Below are 20,767 nucleotides of genomic sequence, written 5' to 3' on the forward strand. Positions count from 1 at the left end.
TGTTTCCGAAAGAAACCATCACAACAACGTCATTTCCGTTCTTGTCGTTTATATACCACCGTCATACTGTTTGGTATTATTATTAACTTCTTGTATCAGATATCTTACTCTTCTCAAGATATGAAAGCTGAAAGAAGACCACATGCCGAATCAATTGAAATATCTCGAATCTCGAATACAACAGTGTCAAACATAGATCAAGGACCCTTAATAGGCGTTCACAATATCGATCACCCCAATGCCGAAGTCAAAGAGAGTCGAATAATCCATACATGGTACAATAGAAGGTTTCATAACCCATACCAGCCGACCAGTGTCGTCTACAGACGATCGCACCGGCAAAGCTCACATGCCCTCATGCTACACGCACGGCATTCGAGGACGAAAGTTTCCATTTGGACACCGCAGTCGTCACAAGAGTGCACACCATCGATTCTTTTCCAGGTACCTTTGTGGTCGCACTCCTCGTCCTTGAGTTTTACAACGCAGGTTTGACACGCCCACATCGCGCACTCAGGACATTCAAGGATGAAACGTGCCATCTGCTGTTCGCATTCCTCGCATTCGTGCTGTCCCTCGAGCCTTCTCCAAAGCCCGTCATGGTCACAGTCTTCCTCTTCTTGGATTTCTTCGAGGCATCTTTGGCATGCCCTCATATTGCATCCAGGACATTGGAGGATAAAACATGGCATATGTTCGTCACATTCGTCACAGTTGTGCTCGCCCTCAATCCTAACCCAGTCATCTTCGTGGTCGCACTCTTGTTGTACCCTAAGCTGGGCGACTATATTCTCCACAGCTTCAGGGGCTGGGGCACCGGCTTCATTGCGCGCAGCTATTTCCTGGGCTTGTGCGAGGAGCGTCCTTTCATCCCATGTCTCACATTGGCAAGTCTTCCACTGTAATGCGCAAGCGTAGCAAAATTCGAAACCGCATCGGCATCTAGAGTAAAGCAGACATGTTAACATCAAGCAGCGTAAAGAATATTTCTGGATATGCTGCTCACGAAATATGATTGCACCCAGATGCTAACTGAACGACAGCGCCGCAGTTGGCACATTTTTGCCATCCTTGCTCTTTTGAGAGCTGCTGAATTCCGCTTGGGTCCTCGGGGCATGGAACACCGCTGTGTGCCATTTGCTTGCACAAAGTGCAAGTCGCGCGATCACAGATGCATCGGCCAATGTACCCGTTAACACGCTCTGGGACGATATATTGAGAACAGGAGCTATCTGAACAATAGGTTCTGAATGGGTCATTTTGCTCAATAACCTTTTCCTCGTATTGCTGAGCGAGTCCAGCTCCAATGAATTGGTGCACACTGGAAGGGGGGATTGGCACTCCACAGCAACGAGGTGGAAATACAGACTGATCGACAAACGAATCGTTGAACAGACGAAGGATACAGTCCTTACAATAAAAATCAGAACATGGCGCTTCGATAATATCGTGACAGAAAGACTCCATGCACGCCACACACTTGCGACTAGTCGGGACAGATGGCTGTGTTTTCGCAGCGTCTTTTGAGGGCTCGCTCAGGTCTGCGTCAGCTGGTGTACCTGCGGCATGAGATTCTGTATATTCAAAGTCCATCAGCTCCCCCTCTAGAAAGTCCAAGGCCTTTTGAATGGCCTCGGGATTTGCTTGACGGATATTCTGCGCAAAGTGTGTTGGGTCTAAGCCCATGGCAAATGCCCGATCTGTCGCAGCTCGATTCTCCTGTTGGAGAATGAGTGCAATTGTGGCGCCGTCGTGTTGTACCGCCCTGGTCATACTAATGGCCATGAGGCGGTCATTCTGAGCCATTGACTCTTCTTCAGGTGTAGTTCGCCATTCACGGAGAGCAGGTTCTGGATCTGCTAGGATGCCTTCGACGCCTTTGCCTTGGGAGCCCTCTGTCGTGGTTGTGTCATCTGCCGATGTCTTCTGCGGCTCTCTATCCAAGGACTGTGACATCTTCGTCACTTCTTCTGTGTTAACCAGAGACATATCAGAATCAAACTTCCTGGTATTAGCAGATGAGTCACATACCGTCCAGGTCATGCCAACAGAGTTCTTTGATGGTCAAAGCAGCCTGAAGACCGATTAGATCTGGTGGCGGCAGAGCTTGAAGATGGGTTGGCGTTAAGAGAGAAGATGGATGATGGATGATGGACGAATTTTGAAGTATGAAGGTTGAACGATGAAGGTTGAAGGTTGAAGGCTGAAGGTTGAAGGTTGAAGGTTGAAGGGTGAGATGAAAGGATGGGTGGCCAGGTAAACAACATGGGCAGGCCTGGAGGACCAGGATGTCTCAATCAACAAGACTCGAGGCTCTGATCATTAAATGGATTGGAAGGAATGCAAGCAGACTATTCGGAGCTCTGATGTGATCTCAGTGATTGTTGTGATTCTGATCTCGATCTTGGTGCGATTGATGTACGTGCGAGACGAAGCCACCATGGCTAGCAACTTTCCACCCACTCTCAGTTCGACCTCAGTGCTTCACCTCTGAGTCTTTTATTAAAAGCACAAAAAGTTGATACTCCCTTCGGCCCTTGGTTGTCCCCCACCAAGGGCCGTTGGCTTTCCAAAGCCGTTGGTGCCCGCCCAACTCTCCCCTCCGGCCGAAGGAGAGAGAGGACGGCTAGACACCAACTGGTCCAGCGCGGAAATCCAGGATCGAGGGGGGTACTCTCACCTGGGACCGACAGCTAGGCCATAGGGACCTTCGGTGAGGTAATAGCCCCATTTTAGCTTGATACCATGCCCTTCGTCCCAAATAGGAAATATGTGCAAGTCAAGGATCGAATCGTCCCTCTCTCTTATTATTTATTTAAATCTGCCAAAGCACTCACTATAATTATTTTACCTCATACCTCAATCATCGTACACTCTCACCAACACAGATTTTATATGCAGTCTCGCTCAAGCCCACTTTCCAAGCAGAGCCATGGTCTAAGTGCTCAAGATGATGAAGGTGATTTGAAGTACCCATATATGCACGTAGAATTCGAAGCCTTAGAGATATGTGCTGTCTTGTTTTCCCCCGACTTGCTTGACCCAACAGACATCCTTTGACTACGCTGCCTGATGCAGTCATCCTACGCATATGCAGCCGTACGAGGCAATATGCCCTTAGAGGCTTCTATCTGCTGCAGTTCTCTCCTACCTTAGCATGGATTGTGCCCAAGTTTGAGCTCTGAGTAACAATTCAAATGCAATACATCTAGTCTCAAATCGGAGCAGCCTCTACCATATTTTGCCTACTATGATAGCTCAAAATTAAAAGAAAACCCCGAATATCTTCATTGTATAGATCTCAGCCCTGGAAGGCTGTGGGGAAACGATGAGTCAGCAACATTATTGCCGATATCTCCGACCAGAATCATTTCCTCCAACTGCACATCTCCATCGCGGCCGCGGGACTTGCCTTACATCTGGCACAACGTCTATTTCTAGGGTAGACCTGACTGGCTGGACTACCCTCACCTACACCTTAACCCGGCGAAACCTCCCCAAAGCGCCCAAGATGCAAGGCTTCAGTACGTCCCTACCCCACCAAACCTCAAAGCAAAAGCTAACAAGCACGCGCAACAGATATGGGACGGTATGTCCCACCAGACCAAGAAGGAGTCCTATCTGGCAACCAACTAGCGAAGAAACATCCTCTTGGAGCTCGGGCGCGTCACCCGGGAGCGTTGGTCGTACGCTTCGAAATGCCATTCGCAGTCTGGTGCACGACATGCAAACCACGCGAGACGATCATCGGTCAGGGAGTGCGCTTCAACGCCGAGAAGAGAAAGGTCGGGAATTACTACTCCACGCCGATCTACAGTTTTCGCATGAAACATACTGTTTGTGGTGGGACGATCGAGATCAAGACCGACCCCCAAAACACGGCCTACATCGTTACTGAAGGTGGCAAGAAACGGGATACCGGTGATGACAAGGAGTTACAGCCGGGTGAAATCGCGATCAAACCGTACGCCATGGGGCAGGACCCTGCGGAAAAGGATCCATTTTCGAAACTCGAGGGAAAAGTCGAGGACAAGCGTCGTGCGAAGACGGAGGCTACTCGCATTCTTGAACTCCAGCAGCGTCAAAATCGGGACTGGGAAGATCCGTATGAGAAGTCGATGCGGTTGCGGCGGACGTTCCGGCAGGAGCGCAAGGGTCTTGAAAAGGCAGAGGCTGGCCGGGAAGCCTTGAAAGACAAGATGAGTCTTGGGATTGACCTTGTGGATGAAACGGAGTCGGATCGACAGAGAGCTCAGATGATTGATTTTGGGGATGATCGGGCTGCTGTTGGTGATCATGCTGCTCGGGCCACTCGTGTTCGGCCGATGTTTGCGCAAGGCGTCGCGAAACTTCCACAGAAAGCGGATTCTCATGACAGGAAATCTCGGTCTGCTAAACGGGCTAAGGCGGCTGATCTTGTCGCCTCCCGGAAAGCTTCTCTTCGCAGTGAGTTGAGTGGCAATACGCGCGCTACTATTGACCCGTTCTTGGTGGATGATCCGGATGATCCAAACGGGTGGCAGCCCGGGAAGAAAAGGAGGATTGTCGAGCCTTCGACCTCAACACCTCGTTCAGATACTACTAGTGTCCACTCTGCGGACGTGCGTGGGGAACGGGATATTACCTCCAAAGAGATACCTACCCCAGTAGCAACACCCGTGCTGGTTAGCTATGCTTCTGATTCGGAGGAAGGCTAGTTTTCAGCTCTTTTTTCTCTTGTTTTGGGACTTCGGGTCAGGCGTTGATTGAGGAACTGTATTGCACATACGAGATACCCAATTTGTTCATATAGCGTTACACTTGACATAAATAACGGGGCTAGAAAGGCGGTTATCTTCTTATAGAAGGAAGCGAAAGGCCTGTATGTATTTGGTCTGGAGATGAACACAAGCGTATACTCTAGCTAATATGCAGGCAAGTGGACAAGGTATGTGTATATGAATTGTAACGGCTATAACCAAACTTGGTCGATTTCTCCTTTCCACTGAGATCATTGTCAATAAATGTATCATTTCTGGACTTCTCTAAAATCTCTAGGCAGGATCATACGGCGATTGCCATGGTATTGATAAACTGAATACGCATACGAGATGTACACAATAAAATAAAGGTATTCAACAAGAATAGCGGGAAAGCCCCGACCTAGTAAGACGGGGTACCCGCAGACTATTACATACAGTAGAATCACAGAGAAGAGATTGAAACGGGTCTCAACAAAAGAAAGTCATGCTGCATCACGACTAAGTTCTCAGAGAAGGGGTCAATGTCCAGCACCAAAACAACAACGCACTATTGTGAAGGTTGTTCTGTGTGGACGCGATTGTTCCCTGATTTGTGTGCCGATGTTGATGCCTCGGGGCGAGGGGTGGTCGAGAGGCTGGGAGGTGCAGGGGTTGCATGCCTGGAGAGTTGGGCAAGTTCCCCGACGAGTCTGGGGGGAATGTGGGTTAGTCTCATGTGGTTGTGAATAGCCTCGGTAAGCACAGACTCACCTGGCATGCTCATCGTGCCAGTCCTCATTGGCTGTTCGGATATGCTTAAGCTGTTCCTGGATGCTGGCCATCTATTGATATCAAATTAGTTCCTGTATATACTATAGTCTTCAGACTTCATATGAATGGGTGGAATGCGGGAAGATCTGATGAGTAGGAAGACTTCAAACGGGGCTTGCCCACCGTTCCCTCAATGGATGGGCCGAGGTCCTCACCTTCCGTTGTGGCTGGACCCCCATCTTCAGCGTTTTCGCTACCCTCATCGGCCGTTGCCCACCGGCTGGCACCTAAGCCGGAGGTGTTGCTGCTCCGTTCTCCTCCATCAACCTTCAAAAGTTGTAACTCGGTTTCAAGTTCACGGACACGTCGCCGACTGGCAGAGATAGCCGAATCAACATCGCCAAGTTGATTCAGGAGGCCCATGTTCTTGTCAATCTGGTCGTTCAGGTCGCGTTCACCGGCCGCCAGCTTCTCGGAAAGGGTCCTGTTCTGGTTCTTGCAATCAAGCAAGGAGTCGGAGATAGTAGCGTTATCAGCCTTGAGGGTAAGAAGCTGGTCCCGGGATTCAGAGAGCTGCTTCATGAGAGACTCGAGGTGCGACTTCTGGCTCTCCGATTCATTAGCCGATTTCTGAAGGCTGCTCAGTTGGGTGACGGCTGCTTGGTGCTTCTCTTCCAACGCAGCATGCGCGGCCTGGCTCTGGGAGATTTCAGCGGAATGACGAGCCTCCATTTCCCTGGAAGCAGAAGCAGCAGACTCTTGGACTGCAACGTGAGCCTTCTCGAAGTCAGCAAGTTTGCCCTCCAGGTCAGCGATGGTAGCCTTCAAGCCATCCACAACCGAGGTGTCCTGAACAGCAGCCTTGGCCTGCGACAGCTGAGCGTTGACATCAGCCAGGGCCACATCGTGCGACTTCTGGAGGTCGTCCAGCTTGGCCTTGTTCGAAGCCTCAAGCTCCTCCTTTAGACCGGACAGCTTAGACTCATGCATGGTGAGAAGTTGCTCGATGGCCTTGCCATGTTCGGCTTCGGCGTCGGCGGACTTGGAGGCCTTGGAGGCCTCAATTTCAGCCTGTAGCTTAGCCTTGGTTTCTTCGAAGCCATTCTGCAATTCAGCGATCTGTTTCTCGTGGACCTCAGCATCGGTCTTGCTAGAGCTCTGCAGGGTAGCGATTTCAGCCTGCAACTTAGTCTGAGTATCCTCAAACTGCTTCTGAAGTTCGGCGATTGCCTTCTCGCGTTGTTCGGTCTGAGCAGCAATTTCACCTGCGTGAGCTTCCAGCGCGGACTTCAGCTCAGCCTCTAGAGACTGAACCCGAGTAGAGTGAGTAGACTCCAATTCCTTGCTCTTGGCAAGGAGCTCATCGTGTTGCGACTGAAGATCACCAAGGGCAGTTTCGTGAGAGCCCGATGCCTCCTTGGCCTGTTCCAGCTCCGATGCGAGCTGGATTGCATGTTGAGCCTTCAGTTCTTCGATAGCTTGGGAGAGCTGGGCAGCATGCTGGGTCTTCAAGTCCTCCAAATCCTGGGAGTGCTTATCAGACGCACCAGCGGCCTTCGACCTGTGTTCCTCAAGAAGACGGGTAGTCTCGGCGACCTTCTGCTCCAGAGCTTTGAGCTTGTTATCTTTTTGGACTCCCTCCTGCTTGTAGTAATCTTCGACATCGCGAAGACTATGGTGAAGTGCCTCGACCTCAGTTCGCTTGCTCTGGATCTCCTCCTGGAGTCCGTTGATCTTTCCAGTTCCGGTAGAGAGTTCTGACTCCAAGGAGTCACACTTCTGGCGAAGAGCCTCAATCTCCTGAACGGCAACGTCTTGGGCGGAAGCTTGGCCTTCGTCGAGAGCGCGACGAGATTCTGCGAGAGCACTCTCCGAAGCCTCGAGCTTTTCTTGCAGGGCCTTGAGTTCCTCTTCGTGGGCAGACTTCAGCTCGGAAATTGCACCCTGTTGTCCCTCCTGGGCAGAAGCCTCAGATGCCTGAAGCTGCTCTTGGAGGGAGTTCAATTCGGCCTCATGGGCGGTCTTCAGCTCAGCAATGGCATCCTCTCGGCCCTGCTGGGCAGCAGCCTTGGAGGACTCAAGTGCATCGCGGAGCTCCTGCATTGCCTTGGTGTGGTCTGAGCCGCTAGACTCCGCTGCAGCCGTGGCCAGACTAAGCTCCTTCGCATGGGAATCAGAAAGAGAAGAGATGGCGGTGTCGTGCTCGGCCTTCAGGTTGGCGATGGCAGCTTCATGGGCAGCTTCCAATTCCTTGACCTTGGTGTCCAACTGGTCGGCAGCGGCGTCGCGTGCATCCTGGAGCTCGCTTTCCACCTTCTCGAGGGCCTGCTTGAGATCGCTGATTTCTTGATCTTTCTTGGCGATCGAGTCGGTAGTCTCAGAGCTCTGCTGGGTGGCTAACTCAGCCTCGGCAAGTCTGGCCTCAAGGGAAGTCACTTGCTGCTTCAGGGTAGACACGCTCTGCTGGGCAGATTCCTCCGCGGCGCGAACTTCCTGCTCCTTCTGGGCGTTCAGCCTACTGATTTCAGTGTTCAAGTTCTCCAATACCTGATCATGACCCTTGAGCTCTCGGGTGAGCTGGGCATTTTGCTCCTCCAAGTCCTTGAGCGACAGGAGCTCCTTGTTCAGGGCCTCGATCTGGTCCTCAAAATTGGCAGCTGCGACCTTGTGCTCTGTAAGCTCCTTTCCAATGCTCTCTAGCTGAGCCTGGTGTGCGGCCTTCAGGTCCTCCAGTATGGCAGTCGTCTTATCATCGCCTTGTGCGGAAGCGGATTGTTTGGCCTCCTCCAGTTCCCTTTGAGAGCTTTCTTCGAGCTCTTTACGCTGAGACTCAGCCTCCTTGAGTTGGGTCTGCAATGCCTGGAGTTGCTCGGCATGAGATGCTGTCAACTTTTCGAGTTCGGCAGTGTGTTCAGTGCGAAGTGCATCGGTAGCACCTTCATCAGTAGAGGGCTGCTCAGCTGACACGGACAGCTGGCTCAGCTTCTCATTGACGGTCTCAAGCTCTGCCTTCAGGTTGGCAACGGTCTCTTCGCTTTCCGTGAGCTTTGTCTGAAGAGACTGTAACTTCTCAGAATCACCCGCGCTGCGCGTAGCAGAGATACCACCGATGGTGCTCAATCGCTTCTTGGGGTCAGCGGTTGTGGCAGATCTCACGGCACTTGTGGTCGAGGTGGGTCGAGTAGTAGTCGGACGAGTGGTGGAAGTCGACGTGGCAGTTCGGCTCGCAGGAGTGGCAGCAGAGGTTAAACGACCCATTGGCTTGCTCGTGGAGGTGGCGGTGCGTGCGGTGGTGGTGGTGGCAGGCTTCTTCTCCGCAGTAGGACCGGCAACGCTGGATCGACGATCAACTGAAGAGGACGTGGGCCTCAGAGGTGCGCGAGTGGACGTAGTGCCAGCCATGGACATTCGCTTAGCGGTACCGGAGATCCCTCTCTTTTCATCTCCAGAGCTGGCCACGGAGCGGGGCTTTTCGTCCGCGGAGCTGCTAACGGACATGCGAGACCGATGAGACGAGGTAGTGGAGGTACTCAGGGGCTTGCGCGTAGCCGTAGTCGTTGTAGGACGCGTAGGGGGCTTGTTCAAAGTGCTGCTGGTCGTACCGCGGGTGGCAGTTGTCATGGGCTTTGTTGTGGACGACGACGTAGGCCGCTTGGTAGCTGTTCCTGATGAGACAGGGCGCTGCACAGCTCCGGGTGTTCCAGGGCTGGTCTTGGTCGGAGAGGCCTTGGAGTTCTCCTTGGAAGCCTCGGGGCTCGATTTGACCAACTCTTCACCTCCCGAGAGGGTAGTCGACTCTACCGGGGTAGCCGGGGGCGCATTCTCGTCGACTTCTGCGGGAGCAGAGGCCATGACGGGCTCAGCATCCGACATGGTGGCGGTCCGTTCGAATTAGTGTATTAAAGGAGAGCAGGCTTCGGGGTAAACGTTCGACTATGTGCGAGTGAATTTGTTGTACAGGGAAACTGTCAGGTAAAAGCTCCGTCAGCACGTGTTGAATAAAGCTGCATAACATTAAGCGCATTGTTCGTAGGTCAGTATATGCCTCCAAAGCCAAATTCAAGCTGTAGCTCTCGTTTGTGCAACCCCATGGACCCGTCAGGGGACCTGTTCCAAGCGCCAATACACACCCAAGGACTGGCAATTCCAAATTTCCAACCCAATGGAACGGTGATCATGGTATAATTGCCCCGACTCGATACGCGCACAGCTTCACTAGAGCTTGCAAGGTCTCCAAACAGAAATACTAGACAAAGAAAAGAGGTACTCACGCGCCGTGCACACCGTTCCGGCAACTTCAGAGGCTTCAGTCGAAAGCCGATCTACAGACCAAACGAAGTCTGCTAACCAAATACAATTGGGGAAAGAAAATGACTACCAAAAGAGGACGGGGAGAGTACGGAGAAAAGGGGAAGCGCGAAGAAGGCGGTGTCTTTTGGAGGGGGGAAGATCGTCACTTCTTCAGTCTATAAACGCGAACTGGTGCATATGGGGTGTTCGAAGCCCTTGCAGATTGTGATACGCTCATTTTTGTTTGCTGGTCTCAATTGTTGTCTCTAATGTGTCTGATCTGCACTTTGGGCGCACTTTGGGCACGATACGAGCAGTGCTAATCCTGCAATTTCCAGCCCAGATCGCTGGTATATGTAGGTAGCTTATATACTTTGTTAACTAAGCTATATATTCACATGTTGACTATATAATTTATCTCAAGTTTAAGTTATTGCTACTTCCCAAGGTTGATAGTATGAAAAACAAGTGTGAAGTAAACAGTGGAATGTTGACCAAAACAAAGCCATCTTTTGGTTCGCGGCTAAACCCGAATTGGAACCGAGGTTATATTCTGTACACATCGCCAATATATATTCACTCGCAAAGGGGGTATGTAACTAAAATTAGAGGCACATTGTAAGATGAGCTGATGGATACTGCTCCTCAAATCATCTCTGATTCATAGCCCTAGTCGCTGTGCTTTGGCTTGTAGATCTTTGAGAGTACGCCTTTCGAGCACAGGTCCATATCTCATGTCACACTTTAGATCAACAAGTGTGTCTTCATCTGTTGAGTAGTTAGGAAATGTAGCGGAAGCGCAACCAGAATGAATAATTTAATTGTGGCTTACCATCATTGAACTCATTTAATCCTTCCAGGAGTGCCTGTTTCTCTGACCCGGTCCACGGGTCACAAGTAATATTGCTTTGAACCTCTGTCAGTTCAAAATGTTTGTACCTTCTGGGGACTCGGTTGGCCAGATTAAGTCCTTCATGCAGTCGACCATCGTTAAGTGCATCTTTGACGACCTTGATATGCGAAAGGACCTCATGAGATGTAGCTTGTACGTAAGGACCAATGCGATCATCAACATCTTGAATAGAAGATATCCGGTGACATATGGCCCAGAGTAAATCCAGCGCAATGCGGAGGTGTGGTTTCGCGTCGTCTCCCACTGTCTTGTAGGTCTTGAACGCCACAATGAGCAGCTTGATCAAGTCAGGCACAATATATGCTTCAAACTGATTGATCAAATGTCCGCCAGTTTCTTCATTTTCATACTCCAGGGCTTCCTCGATGAGAACTAGCTGGCCTTCGTTGAAAATGCTGTTGGCGATGAGTCGACACTGGTCTGTCATGGAGGAGTTGGCTGCATAGGGTTCACGGGCCATAATTTTATAGAGGTCGCGTAGACGTTGGATAAGCTTGCTTGGACCTGTAAAACGATCTTTCATGAAGAAATCGGCCCGTAGTTTCAAAACTCTCCTCGGTCGGCAAATTATCTGCCAATCCTCCTTGAATCCAGATTCCTTCACGGTATCGTTGAGCCAAGAAAAAATACCGAGCCGGACCTCGTGATCCTCGACCGGAACAGGGCAAGGTCGTCGGTTTGGGGATTCGTTTCTCCTGGACGACGCCGTTGGCCGATCTGCAGCATCGTCCTTGCGAGTGGCGTGATCTCTTCGTCTTCGACGGGGCTGAGCCGGGGTCTCCGGTACCTGATTCCTGTATCCATTTTGCGAGGACAGTGATTTATTTGTCCCCGCTTGACTTCTCCGTGTGCCATCCCTCCAGGAACCATTCGTACGGATAGGAACCTGCACCTCCACGAGGGACTGGCTGGCAGAGTATCGTGCAGGTATTGGACTGTGGAATTCTTCGGAAGCATCCTCATCTGGTCCATCTTGGGCTTCCGGTTCGGCCTCATCCGAAAAGAGGTTCACGGGATGATGGATTGGATTTTCCTCGTCTGGGTCGTCCTCCTCCTCATCCTCCCCCACACTATTTTTGTCACTGTTCGGCCGTTCCTTCACGATTTCTTCGCTAATATCGAACTCAACAGACTCGCTGCTGCCGTGATTTGCATGGGAGTAACCATCCACAGAGGCAGGCGAAATATTTTCATCTCCGTCATTCTGCGCCCCGGCCATCTCGGGTAATTTTGCTGGGAAGAGGTCGCTAGCATGGGGTCGAGAGCGGGAGTTGCGAGAACTTCCGCGCCGCAGGCCATTGATAGATACAAACCCGCCAATTCCAGGCTCCTGACCTTCCTCCTGGGCGCCTTTGGGGAGGAAGAGGTCTTCAATACTGGAATGGATGGCAGGCACGGGTGAAGTGGGCTGCCCCTCGTCGCTGTCGTCTGCCTGATGTTCGCCAATGTTTTCCGTCCCGTTTTGGGTTCCATGTGACCCCGTAGATTCATCAATATTTTCAGACTGATTGTCGTCGGCCACGGACTGCACATCGTTGGGTGACTCTTGTTCTTCGTTGGAAGGGCTACGAAGGGTCGCGGTTTGCTGCGATGGATCAACGCCCTTCTGGCGATTCCTTAGGTTCCTAAAGCGCGTCGCTGGCTCGCTGAGACGGGCGTCTCGAGCCTTTCGCGTGTCTTGAGACTGTTCCGGCGAGGTCGGGAAATCGTAAATGCTGGGTTCATTAACTGTGCGGCGTCTCTTGGGTTCTGCGTTGACATTGTTGAGGTAATTCAGAGAGACATCCGTAGACCGAGGTTTGGCTCTCTTGGGCATATTTGCGCGTGGGAAGTGGGAGAAAAGCAGGCAAGGGAGGAAGCTCGTGTGGAGCCGAGTCCCATAACATCATCCCGCATGCGGAGTGCCCCTCCAACTTTCTCTCTTCACATCCCCAACTATCATGGCTAAAAGTGGCCCACCTATTCGTGTGCTGTCCACTTTGGACCCCTCTGCACCGCATGTCTTCACTGCCCCGACCAAGAAGATCCACGACTCGCAAGATGTGTCGGCCTTCCTCACCTCAAAAGCCTATACTGATATCATGACTTGGCTGTTACAACTCAACCGATCGATGTTCCCTTTGAAGTTAGGCGATGGCACATCCCAATCCTGGGTCATCAACAGTGATGCGATTCAATTCTCCGCTCCTATCCGACAATTGCAGCGACTTCTCTTGAGCCTCGAAGATATCATCCAGGAGGTCCCGCCCGATACTGGCCCACGAAGATTTGGAAATATAAGCTTTCGAAGATGGTGCGAGGTGGTGGAGAGCCGCGCGTCAGACTTGTTAAAAGAATGCTTACCCGCAGAGCTCTTACAGAAAGTGTCACCAGACGGGCACGGTGTGACCGCAGGAGAAGAATTGAAAGCATACCTCGTGGGCAGCTGGGGCAGTGGACAGCGTCTAGACTACGGTACTGGTCATGAATTGAGCTTCCTCGCTTTCCTGGGTGGATTGTGGAAGTTGAATGCATTCCCCAAGGCCGAGCCTGGCGTGGAAGAACGAGCTATTGTTATCGGGGTCATTCAGCCGTGCGTCCGCCAATGGTTCTACCACATACAACATGCTTCATTGTTTAATAACTTTTGCCTAGATATCTGGACCTGGTCAGGAAACTCATTAAAACATACACTCTTGAGCCCGCAGGTTCCCACGGAGTCTGGGGGCTGGATGATCACTCCTTTGTCCCTTACATATTTGGGTCTGCTCAGTATTCGCCCGCAATCACCGACTCTGATTTGACACCAGAGGAGGGCTCTCTGCCAGGTTCCCCTGATCCAGGCGGAGTTGTCAAGGCAAATATCGTTGAAAAAGAACGAGAAACTAATCTGTACTTCTCCGCAATCGGTTTTATCTACGATGTGAAGAAGGGCCCTTTCTGGGAACACAGTCGCATTCTCTATGATATCTCGGGAATTCAAACTGGCTGGGGCAAGATCAACAAGGTTTGTGTTTCTTGATGTCCGTGGAAAGCGTTGGCCCTAACATGAAGTCTCTAGGGAATGGTCAAAATGTACAACGCAGAAGTTCTTTCCAAATTCCCAGTGGTTCAGCATTTCCCCTTTGGAAGTCTGTTTAGCTGGGATTACGATCCTAATGCCACCCCTCCTCCTTCTACGGCTCACGCAACATCTGGGCCTCAGGCGAGGCCCGTCGCGCCAGACCTCGGTCATGCCTCCATTGCCACTCCCCGCCCTACGCCTGGAGCTGGTACCCAGGCTCCCTGGGCCAATTCAGCGGCGGGCACGCAGGCCGTGCCGCCAACGGGTGGAACAGCAGCTCCATGGGGCACCGCAAGAAAGGAAGGTATACCTGGCGGTGCAACAAGAATCCCTTCTGCCATCTCAGACACTTCAAGGGTACCCCCAGGCCCTACGGCGCCGACCAGAGCCCCATGGACATCTTCACAGCCTCCACCGTCACAGAGGGGAGACGCCGAAGTGCACACAAAGGCTCCCTGGGCTAAATGATAATGAACGGATACCACGAATAAACATCACGAGCTTCCATTGCCCCAGTATTTTCACGGCCCCATGTGTAAGGAATCTAGATAGGCGAAAATCGGCCCGATGCTCGCTTGAGCGAATCACTGAGACAGTTGAGGGTCCACTGCCAAGAAGTCGGGCCGGAGTCCACCAAATGCCAAGCCCTCGAATCGATGTTGCCTTGTGGATTATTCTTAAATTGTAGCTCGCAGATACTGTAATCCTCTCCCCTGTAACCTTTCTGTCAGAATCTCTATATAAGCTGCCACGCTAAAACGCCTTGGCATCATGAATTGCCCCTCCCGGACCGACGATACTCTCCTGCATGATGAGTGGAATCAGAACCCGCCGCGTTTCGCTCCTGACTTGACGACCCGCCAAGATCTTATTGGTATTTCCAACGCCCGTGAGAACAAGGATGATGAAAATGGACTGGCGTTGCTTCAGGGCCTTTCGAATTGGGCTTATGTTCATCCGCTTGAAACATCAGATCCGGGGAAACGTCTCCATGGGGGGCGCGAGGCGTCCACCGGTATGGATGTCATATTCGCCTCATGATGATTGCATCACTGACTAAATAAATAGGACCCCTCGCTCCCCAAAAGACCAATCTTAGGATTGGTTGCAGAGAACTACATCCAAACAAGACTTCCTCGTCGTATCAATCATTTAAGGACTGGACGCGGTGGGTGCTCTCAGTCCTGTGTGTCTCTGCCCTGATTTCCTACGACAGCCTAAGCAAGTACTTCATTTCGAAACCACCTATCGTTCTCGAAGCACCTTTTCCTGTTGAACAGCAAGACCCAGAGCCAGCCAAGCGGTCAAGTTGCGCCACCGGTGGTGTTCGCGGAGCTGCATACGATCTACCGCTGCACGTTGCAGCGCTGTTCATCATCCTAGGGACATCGACTATTGCATGTGCATTTCCAATTCTGGCAACTCGATTCCCGCGACTTCATATCCCAGCTTCGTTTCTCTTTTTTGTTAGTCATTTTGGAACTGGCGTTTTGATCGCCACTGCATTCGTACATCTGCTTCCTACTGCGTTCGGATCGTTAAATGACCCATGTTTATCCAGTTTCTGGACAAGTGACTACCCAGCCATGCCTGGTGCTATTGCACTGGCCGGTGTTTTCTTTATCACGGTCATTGAGATGGTATTTAGTCCAGCTCAGAGTATTTGTCGTGCGGGCAAACACGGCTCGCCGCAGACTTCATCCTCGCCCTGTCCCGACAGAGATGTTCCAGCGAAACTCGATGATCCTACCTCGGTCGAGCCTAGAGCGCAGAGCTCGCACTCTGCTACGCTAGATTGCCGGCCCCATGTACGTGATATGGGTCCGCTTGTTGGAAGATCATCAAGCATAAGCCGAGCTATCAATCGCATGGGCAATGAAAATGGAGAAATCGTCAGAGTATCATCTGCGCCTGAGGTTCAAACCCATCACGAGAAAGGAAATGGAGCAATTCAGCCGGATGTAGAGCGAGATGAAGATCATCATGTTCTTACTCCGGAGCAGAAACAGAAGAAAGAGACGATGCAGGTTTATCTTCTTGAAATGGGCATTCTGTTTCACAGTGTCTTCATTGGCATGTCGCTCAGTGTGTCAATTGGGAATGAGTTTGTGATTCTATTGATCGCCATCGTATTCCATCGTAAGTTGTTCATACTCCTACCTCTTTGTGAATGAACTAAACAATCTGCAGAAACTTTCGAAGGCCTAGCGTTAGGATCCCGAATTGCCTCCCTTCCCTGGTCTGAAAGGCAACTTCAGCCCTGGTTTATGTCACTTGCATATGGTTGCACGTATGTCTCTTGTTTACGCATGTGGTCATCCAGAAATCAAAGAACTAACACATATATAGAACGCCAATTGGACAAGCGATTGGTCTTGCAACCCACAGACTGTACAGTCCGGACTCAGAAATCGGTTTGCTCGTTGTTGGCATTATGAATGCGATTTCCGCTGGACTTTTGATCTTTGCCTCGCTCGTGGAGTTAATGTCCGAAGACTTTCTCAGTGACGAGAGCTGGCGCATCCTTCGTGGAAGGAGACGGGTTTATGCCTGTCTTTTGGTCTTCTTGGGTGCTTTCTGCATGTCCATTGTCGGTGCCTGGGCCTAAGTCATGTTGGGTGTGACTGATTTGTCATCTCTAATGACTTGCTGCAAGCTAAACGGTCCTTTTTACGCTGGTGTCTGGTGTCAAAATTGTTGTTGAGACAGTGTCAGTGGCTGAACCTAGGTAGACTTCCAGTTTGCGCTCCATATACACTCAATATAGAGAGCGGTTTTGAGGTGTATATTAGTAAGAATTACAAAGGTAGAGGAGTACTTACAAGGTTTTACGATCGATTTCTAGAAAATTCTTCATAATCGACATAGCACAGACTGGGAGTTAAAAAACTTCCATTGCCATTTACGGTTTTTAGAAAACCTACGGACGTTCTCAACGGATGTATCTCTATCTTTTAATAAATGATAAGAAGAGAAATTTGATTATTCTAATTGGTCATCGCTTTCATGGTCTCATTTTAGCAACTTTGGGTGCGGTGATGTATAAATCTTCAAAGTAGTCAAACGTTCACAAACTTCTGTAACAAGAATGATACACTTATCCCTCCTCAAAGGTACTCAAAATAACACTCAATGCTCTCTCCACACTCACTTACATCCACAGGAAGCACCCAAGGTCTCACCATCCTTAATACACCCACAGGTATTTGACCCAGGAACAAGCATTCCATGACATCCAGAGAGACAACAACGATAATATCCATCCTGGCACCTAGGGCAATCCTTAAAAGTGTCACATTTAGTCACAGCCGTGGGCCCGGGATTTGCAGTAGTGGTTGTTGTTGTTGTTGATCGGACCCCAAGGCAGAAAGTCCTTAAACCTTTTGCCCATGCCGCCGTGAAGTCACAGTTACCATTGCTTGACCTCAGGATAGGATTAAACTCCATCAGCTTCGATACTGTCACATCGAAGCTTTCAACAAACTCGCTGCAGGTCTCTGGGTCTTCGGGTACGTTTCTCTTTATGTGATTGCAACCGGTCACCATATCGGCCGGTGCATCTGTCGTCGAGGTTGGAGACTCCGTTGTAGTTGCTGAGGGGACTTCGGTGGTTGTAGAAGCCTCCGTGGTGGCGGGCAGTGTTTCAGTGGTAGAAAAAGGTGTCTCTGTAGATGATGAGGTTGGGCTTGCTGTAGAGGGAGGCTCTGTAGTCGTGGGCTCAACTGTGCTGATGATTGGATCACCATTCTCATCTGCCTGGGGCAAATCTGTGGGATCGGGGGACACCGGGACATATGTATACCCAGGGTATGAGTAAATAGAGATCCCTCCGCCAGTGGGCCAAACCAATGGACAGTAGTGTGGTTTAAAAGAGGTTGAGGTTGAAGCATCCGCGCCGCAAATGGTTTCAACGCTACAAGTTGTCGAAAAACAGGACGTCGTCGGAACATTTTCCGATGTAGTACCTGTCGCACAAAATACCTCGCAGTTTGTAATAGGAGTTCCGGTACTGCAAGGAGCTGACGTGATGCTAGGCTGGGGATTGGAGGTAGAGCTGGAGCTGTCACTTGCTTCTGCCCCTTTGGCGTCATCTGCTAACTCACTTGCAACGGTAGACATATCACTCAGGAGTCCGGTTAATGAGCCAAGACTTGCTGTACCATCCAGAATGCCCGACAGGGTGTTTCCAATTGCATCAAGAATAGACCCAGCACTGCTGACATCATGACAGAATATCAAGCAAAGGCCAGGAAGGGAGAAACCTAAGCCATGGCCAAAGCCACTTGTGCCTGTAGGAGTTCGTTAGTCGATATGCCAGCAATGTAGGTAAACACTGACCTGACTGGGCATCCTTGACCACGGCGGTAGCGGAGCTGGCCTTTGAAGAATCCGCGGGGCTAGAGGAAAATGCGACTACAGCATCAGAGACACTGCTGAGCTTCGAGACCAACAACTTGGCAGAGCTGACAGCGGCAGCCGTCGAAAGCGTTGTTATAGGCACGACAACACCACTTGAATCTGTGGTGCCTGTTATTGTTGTGGCTACTGGACCATCCGGACTATCAGAGGTGACGACTGTAGTAACAATTGGTGGAAGAGGGAACTGGGACGACGGGAATGGATTACCTGAAGGTGAAGTGATTGTCTGGGGTGGAAGTACACTTGAGCTTTGAGGAGCAGGCGGAACAGTAGGCGCTGGGATCGGAGGGAAGCCAGTCATGCTTGTGCTGGTGGTGACTGGCTCCCAAATTAGGCCTCCTGGACCAACGACAACGGATACGGACACGCCATCAATCTCTGTCGTGACTGTTGTTGTGCCGCTAACTGTAGTATATTGAGTGAGCGTCGTAGGCGTGTAAGTAATCTCCACTGTACTCAGCCCGTCCGAGGCCGTTATAGTCAATACAGTCCTTGTAGCAGCGGAACTATCAGGGGCCGGTGGAATAGTAGGCACTGGAATTGAAGGGAAACCAGTTATGCTTGCGCTGGTAATGACAGGTTGCCAGATGAGGCCTCCAGGCCCAACCACGATGGGCGTAGGCACACCATCAATGTCCGTATTTATTGTTGTTGTACCGGTAAATTTAGTAAATTTAGTGAGCGTCGTTGGCGTGTAAGTAATTTCAACCGTACTCAACCCGTCCGAGGCCGTGAGAGTAAATACTGTGCTGGTAGCAGCTGGGATTGGGGGGATCAAGGTTGGATTTCCTGTTGAGCTGGGCAATACCGTGGTGGGAGTTGGTCCTGGGGCTATTCCAGTTGTTGTCACCATATTGCTTGAGGGTCCCAAGCTCGACGAGCCAGTATGAGCTGCGGACGAAGAAGAGGCACCTGGGAGGAACGTTATAGTGATGCCATCGGTAGTGAGAGCAACCGGTTCGGTCTGCGGCAACGGAATAGTGATAGTATCCGTTCCAATTATGAGACCATTGGGGCCAAGAATGACTGTGTGTCCATCTTGAACAATGGTGGTTGTCTTTGTGCCAATTGTATATGTCGTCCCGCCAAAAACGACTTCTGCTTGGCCCGCCGGGGCCCTGCTTGAACCACCACTCGAGGTGGTCGTTACTCCAGTGATTGAATCCGTGCGCGTGCTGCTAGGAGACGAGCTGATATCACCATTTGAATTGGTGGCTGTGCCGCTAGCTGACTGGTCGGGATTATTGTCGTGAGGTATTTGGACCAATTTTGATGCATCGCAGCTTTTCCAAGTCAGTAAGTTATGCCTCAAATGTCAAAGTCCATATTTTACCTATACTCCGATGGAAGATAGCAGTCACTTCCACATGCGAGCGTAGGATCGCCATTTATAACAGGACAAAGCTTCTGCTCATCATAGCATGTATACATGGACTCGAGGTAGCATTGAGCTGCACAACGCAACGTTCGAATGCCATCCAGAACAGGACACAGTAGATCGCTGTAGCAGGTATACTATTCAACTTCGTCAGTGACCCCACTTAGAAGACAAAGAAAAACAACACTTTACCTGATTACGGTCGTAGGATTGTCCTGCACATGAGAGCTGTGTTGTAGATTGGCTCTCTGGTTCAGAAAGGGATCTCTCTTCAGGAGCCCAAAACTCGTTCAACGCGCGGTCACCCTCTAAATATAGCCGTACACCTTTCTGTCCTTGTCTGGCCTGAGGGTCATATTGAAAAAGATGTTTCCCTCTCCTTGTATTAAACGCCTCATCTGCATCGGGAGCATCCGAGTTCAGGGCCTGGTATTGGCGTACAGTGACTGGAATATCTGGTATCAGAGATTTAATCTTGGCCACCAGCTGCACAACAGCCCAATCATACATCAAACCCTCGGTGTAATAAACGTTAGTATCAGCGCCAGTCCCACCCTCGACGGCGTCATCCAATTCCTTCTGGGGTGTCACAATGAAAGCGGAAGTGACACCATCTCCAACTGGGAAAAGGTTCCTAACGCCTTTCAAGCTCTGGAATTGCACGCCAAATATCGCGTCTATGCCAGTGTCTAAGAAATTTAAAGCTGTGAGCTCAAACATTTCCTGGGGACTGAGGCCATCCGCATATTCCTTTCTTGGGCTGAAAGAGTTGTCCTCGCTGGCTCTAAAGTCAGTATGCTGTAATCCAAGGGAAATTAAAAACCTAAATCACGCACAATATATGAGCAAACCAGATTGCCTGTTTGGACACGACGACAACAATGGAGCAGCCGCAGAGACCCTCAAGGCCCATTTCAAAAGCTGTATCAACGCCGTCGACTACAAAGGGTCGGAACTCTGCCGAGTTTCCTAGTGTCTGATCTGTTAAGACCCGAATAATGCCACGATTCCGCCGGAATCGGTTCACCAAGTATGTGTCCATTCGAGCAGGCGTTGTCTCGATGTCTACAAACCTTCTCTTCGCGAGACTTTGGTGATATTCATGCCATATTTCCGAGGAAAAGATCTCCTTGTCAGGATATGGCTCCCATGATCTCTTGCGTAGAACACTCAGATGATCAGTTGCCTTTTTGTTACAACTGCCGCGACATGAGCTGCGAGTCTCGCGGCGA

At 50.7% G+C, this 20,767-nt stretch overlaps 7 protein-coding genes across 7 annotated transcripts; 3 read left to right on the top strand and 4 right to left on the bottom strand.

Moving 5' to 3' along the window:
- Positions 1-207: 207 nt before the first annotated feature.
- On the bottom strand, positions 208-1,989 carry N7446_007266 (BRcat and Rcat domain-containing protein; the record flags this gene model as incomplete). Its single annotated transcript, XM_058516012.1, has 3 exons — positions 208-320; positions 371-942; positions 1,007-1,989. 3 exons carry the CDS (start codon positions 1,987-1,989, stop codon positions 208-210), a joined length of 1,668 nt encoding a protein of 555 aa, XP_058373190.1.
- A 1,403-nt stretch (positions 1,990-3,392) lies between these two features.
- Positions 3,393-4,890, top strand: N7446_007267 (Saf4/Yju2 family protein). Its single transcript, XM_058516013.1, has 2 exons — positions 3,393-3,524; positions 3,580-4,890. The coding sequence occupies exons 1-2, from the start codon at positions 3,512-3,514 to the stop codon at positions 4,695-4,697; spliced, it is 1,131 nt and encodes a 376-aa protein (XP_058373191.1). The 5' UTR covers positions 3,393-3,511; the 3' UTR covers positions 4,698-4,890.
- Positions 4,891-5,012: 122 nt separating this feature from the next.
- On the bottom strand, positions 5,013-9,365 carry N7446_007268 (M protein repeat protein; the record flags this gene model as incomplete). The annotated part of the gene is made up of 3 exons (XM_058516014.1): positions 5,013-5,431; positions 5,493-5,563; positions 5,676-9,365. The coding sequence occupies 3 exons, from the start codon at positions 9,363-9,365 to the stop codon at positions 5,290-5,292; spliced, it is 3,903 nt and encodes a 1,300-aa protein (XP_058373192.1). The 3' UTR covers positions 5,013-5,289.
- Positions 9,366-10,443: 1,078 nt separating this feature from the next.
- N7446_007269 (uncharacterized protein) lies at positions 10,444-12,511 on the bottom strand (the record flags this gene model as incomplete). Its single annotated transcript, XM_058516015.1, has 2 exons — positions 10,444-10,550; positions 10,615-12,511. The coding sequence occupies 2 exons, from the start codon at positions 12,509-12,511 to the stop codon at positions 10,444-10,446; spliced, it is 2,004 nt and encodes a 667-aa protein (XP_058373193.1).
- Positions 12,512-12,619: 108 nt separating this feature from the next.
- On the top strand, positions 12,620-14,383 carry N7446_007270 (serine/threonine-protein phosphatase 2A activator). The gene is made up of 3 exons (XM_058516016.1): positions 12,620-13,267; positions 13,330-13,681; positions 13,736-14,383. The coding sequence occupies exons 1-3, from the start codon at positions 12,636-12,638 to the stop codon at positions 14,204-14,206; spliced, it is 1,455 nt and encodes a 484-aa protein (XP_058373194.1). The 5' UTR covers positions 12,620-12,635; the 3' UTR covers positions 14,207-14,383.
- Positions 14,384-14,509: 126 nt separating this feature from the next.
- zrfD (putative plasma membrane zinc ion transporter) lies at positions 14,510-16,394 on the top strand (the record flags this gene model as incomplete). Its single annotated transcript, XM_058516017.1, has 4 exons — positions 14,510-14,753; positions 14,807-15,877; positions 15,929-16,028; positions 16,088-16,394. 4 exons carry the CDS (start codon positions 14,510-14,512, stop codon positions 16,344-16,346), a joined length of 1,674 nt encoding a protein of 557 aa, XP_058373195.1. The 3' UTR covers positions 16,347-16,394.
- A 1,257-nt stretch (positions 16,395-17,651) lies between these two features.
- N7446_007272 (uncharacterized protein) lies at positions 17,652-20,577 on the bottom strand (the record flags this gene model as incomplete). The annotated part of the gene is made up of 6 exons (XM_058516018.1): positions 17,652-17,703; positions 17,763-18,027; positions 18,077-19,440; positions 19,491-19,672; positions 19,728-20,313; positions 20,372-20,577. The coding sequence occupies 6 exons, from the start codon at positions 20,575-20,577 to the stop codon at positions 17,652-17,654; spliced, it is 2,655 nt and encodes an 884-aa protein (XP_058373196.1).
- Between the last annotated feature and the right edge of the window lie 190 nt (positions 20,578-20,767).

The sequence above is a fragment of the Penicillium canescens genome (genome assembly GCF_028828765.1).
Source record: "Penicillium canescens strain IBT 15451 chromosome Unknown utg000004l_segment0_segment0, whole genome shotgun sequence".
Taxonomy (NCBI): domain Eukaryota; kingdom Fungi; phylum Ascomycota; class Eurotiomycetes; order Eurotiales; family Aspergillaceae; genus Penicillium; species Penicillium canescens.

Bases quoted from the DNA above. Each gene is read 5' to 3' on its own strand.
- N7446_007270 (XM_058516016.1), top strand. From the start codon at position 12,636: ATGGCTAAAAGTGGCCCACCTATTCGTGTGCTGTCCACTTTGGACCCC. The intron at 13,268-13,329 runs GTGCGTCCGCCA...ACTTTTGCCTAG, and splicing joins GTTATCGGGGTCATTCAGCC to ATATCTGGACCTGGTCAGGA. The intron at 13,682-13,735 runs GTTTGTGTTTCT...TGAAGTCTCTAG, and splicing joins GCTGGGGCAAGATCAACAAG to GGAATGGTCAAAATGTACAA.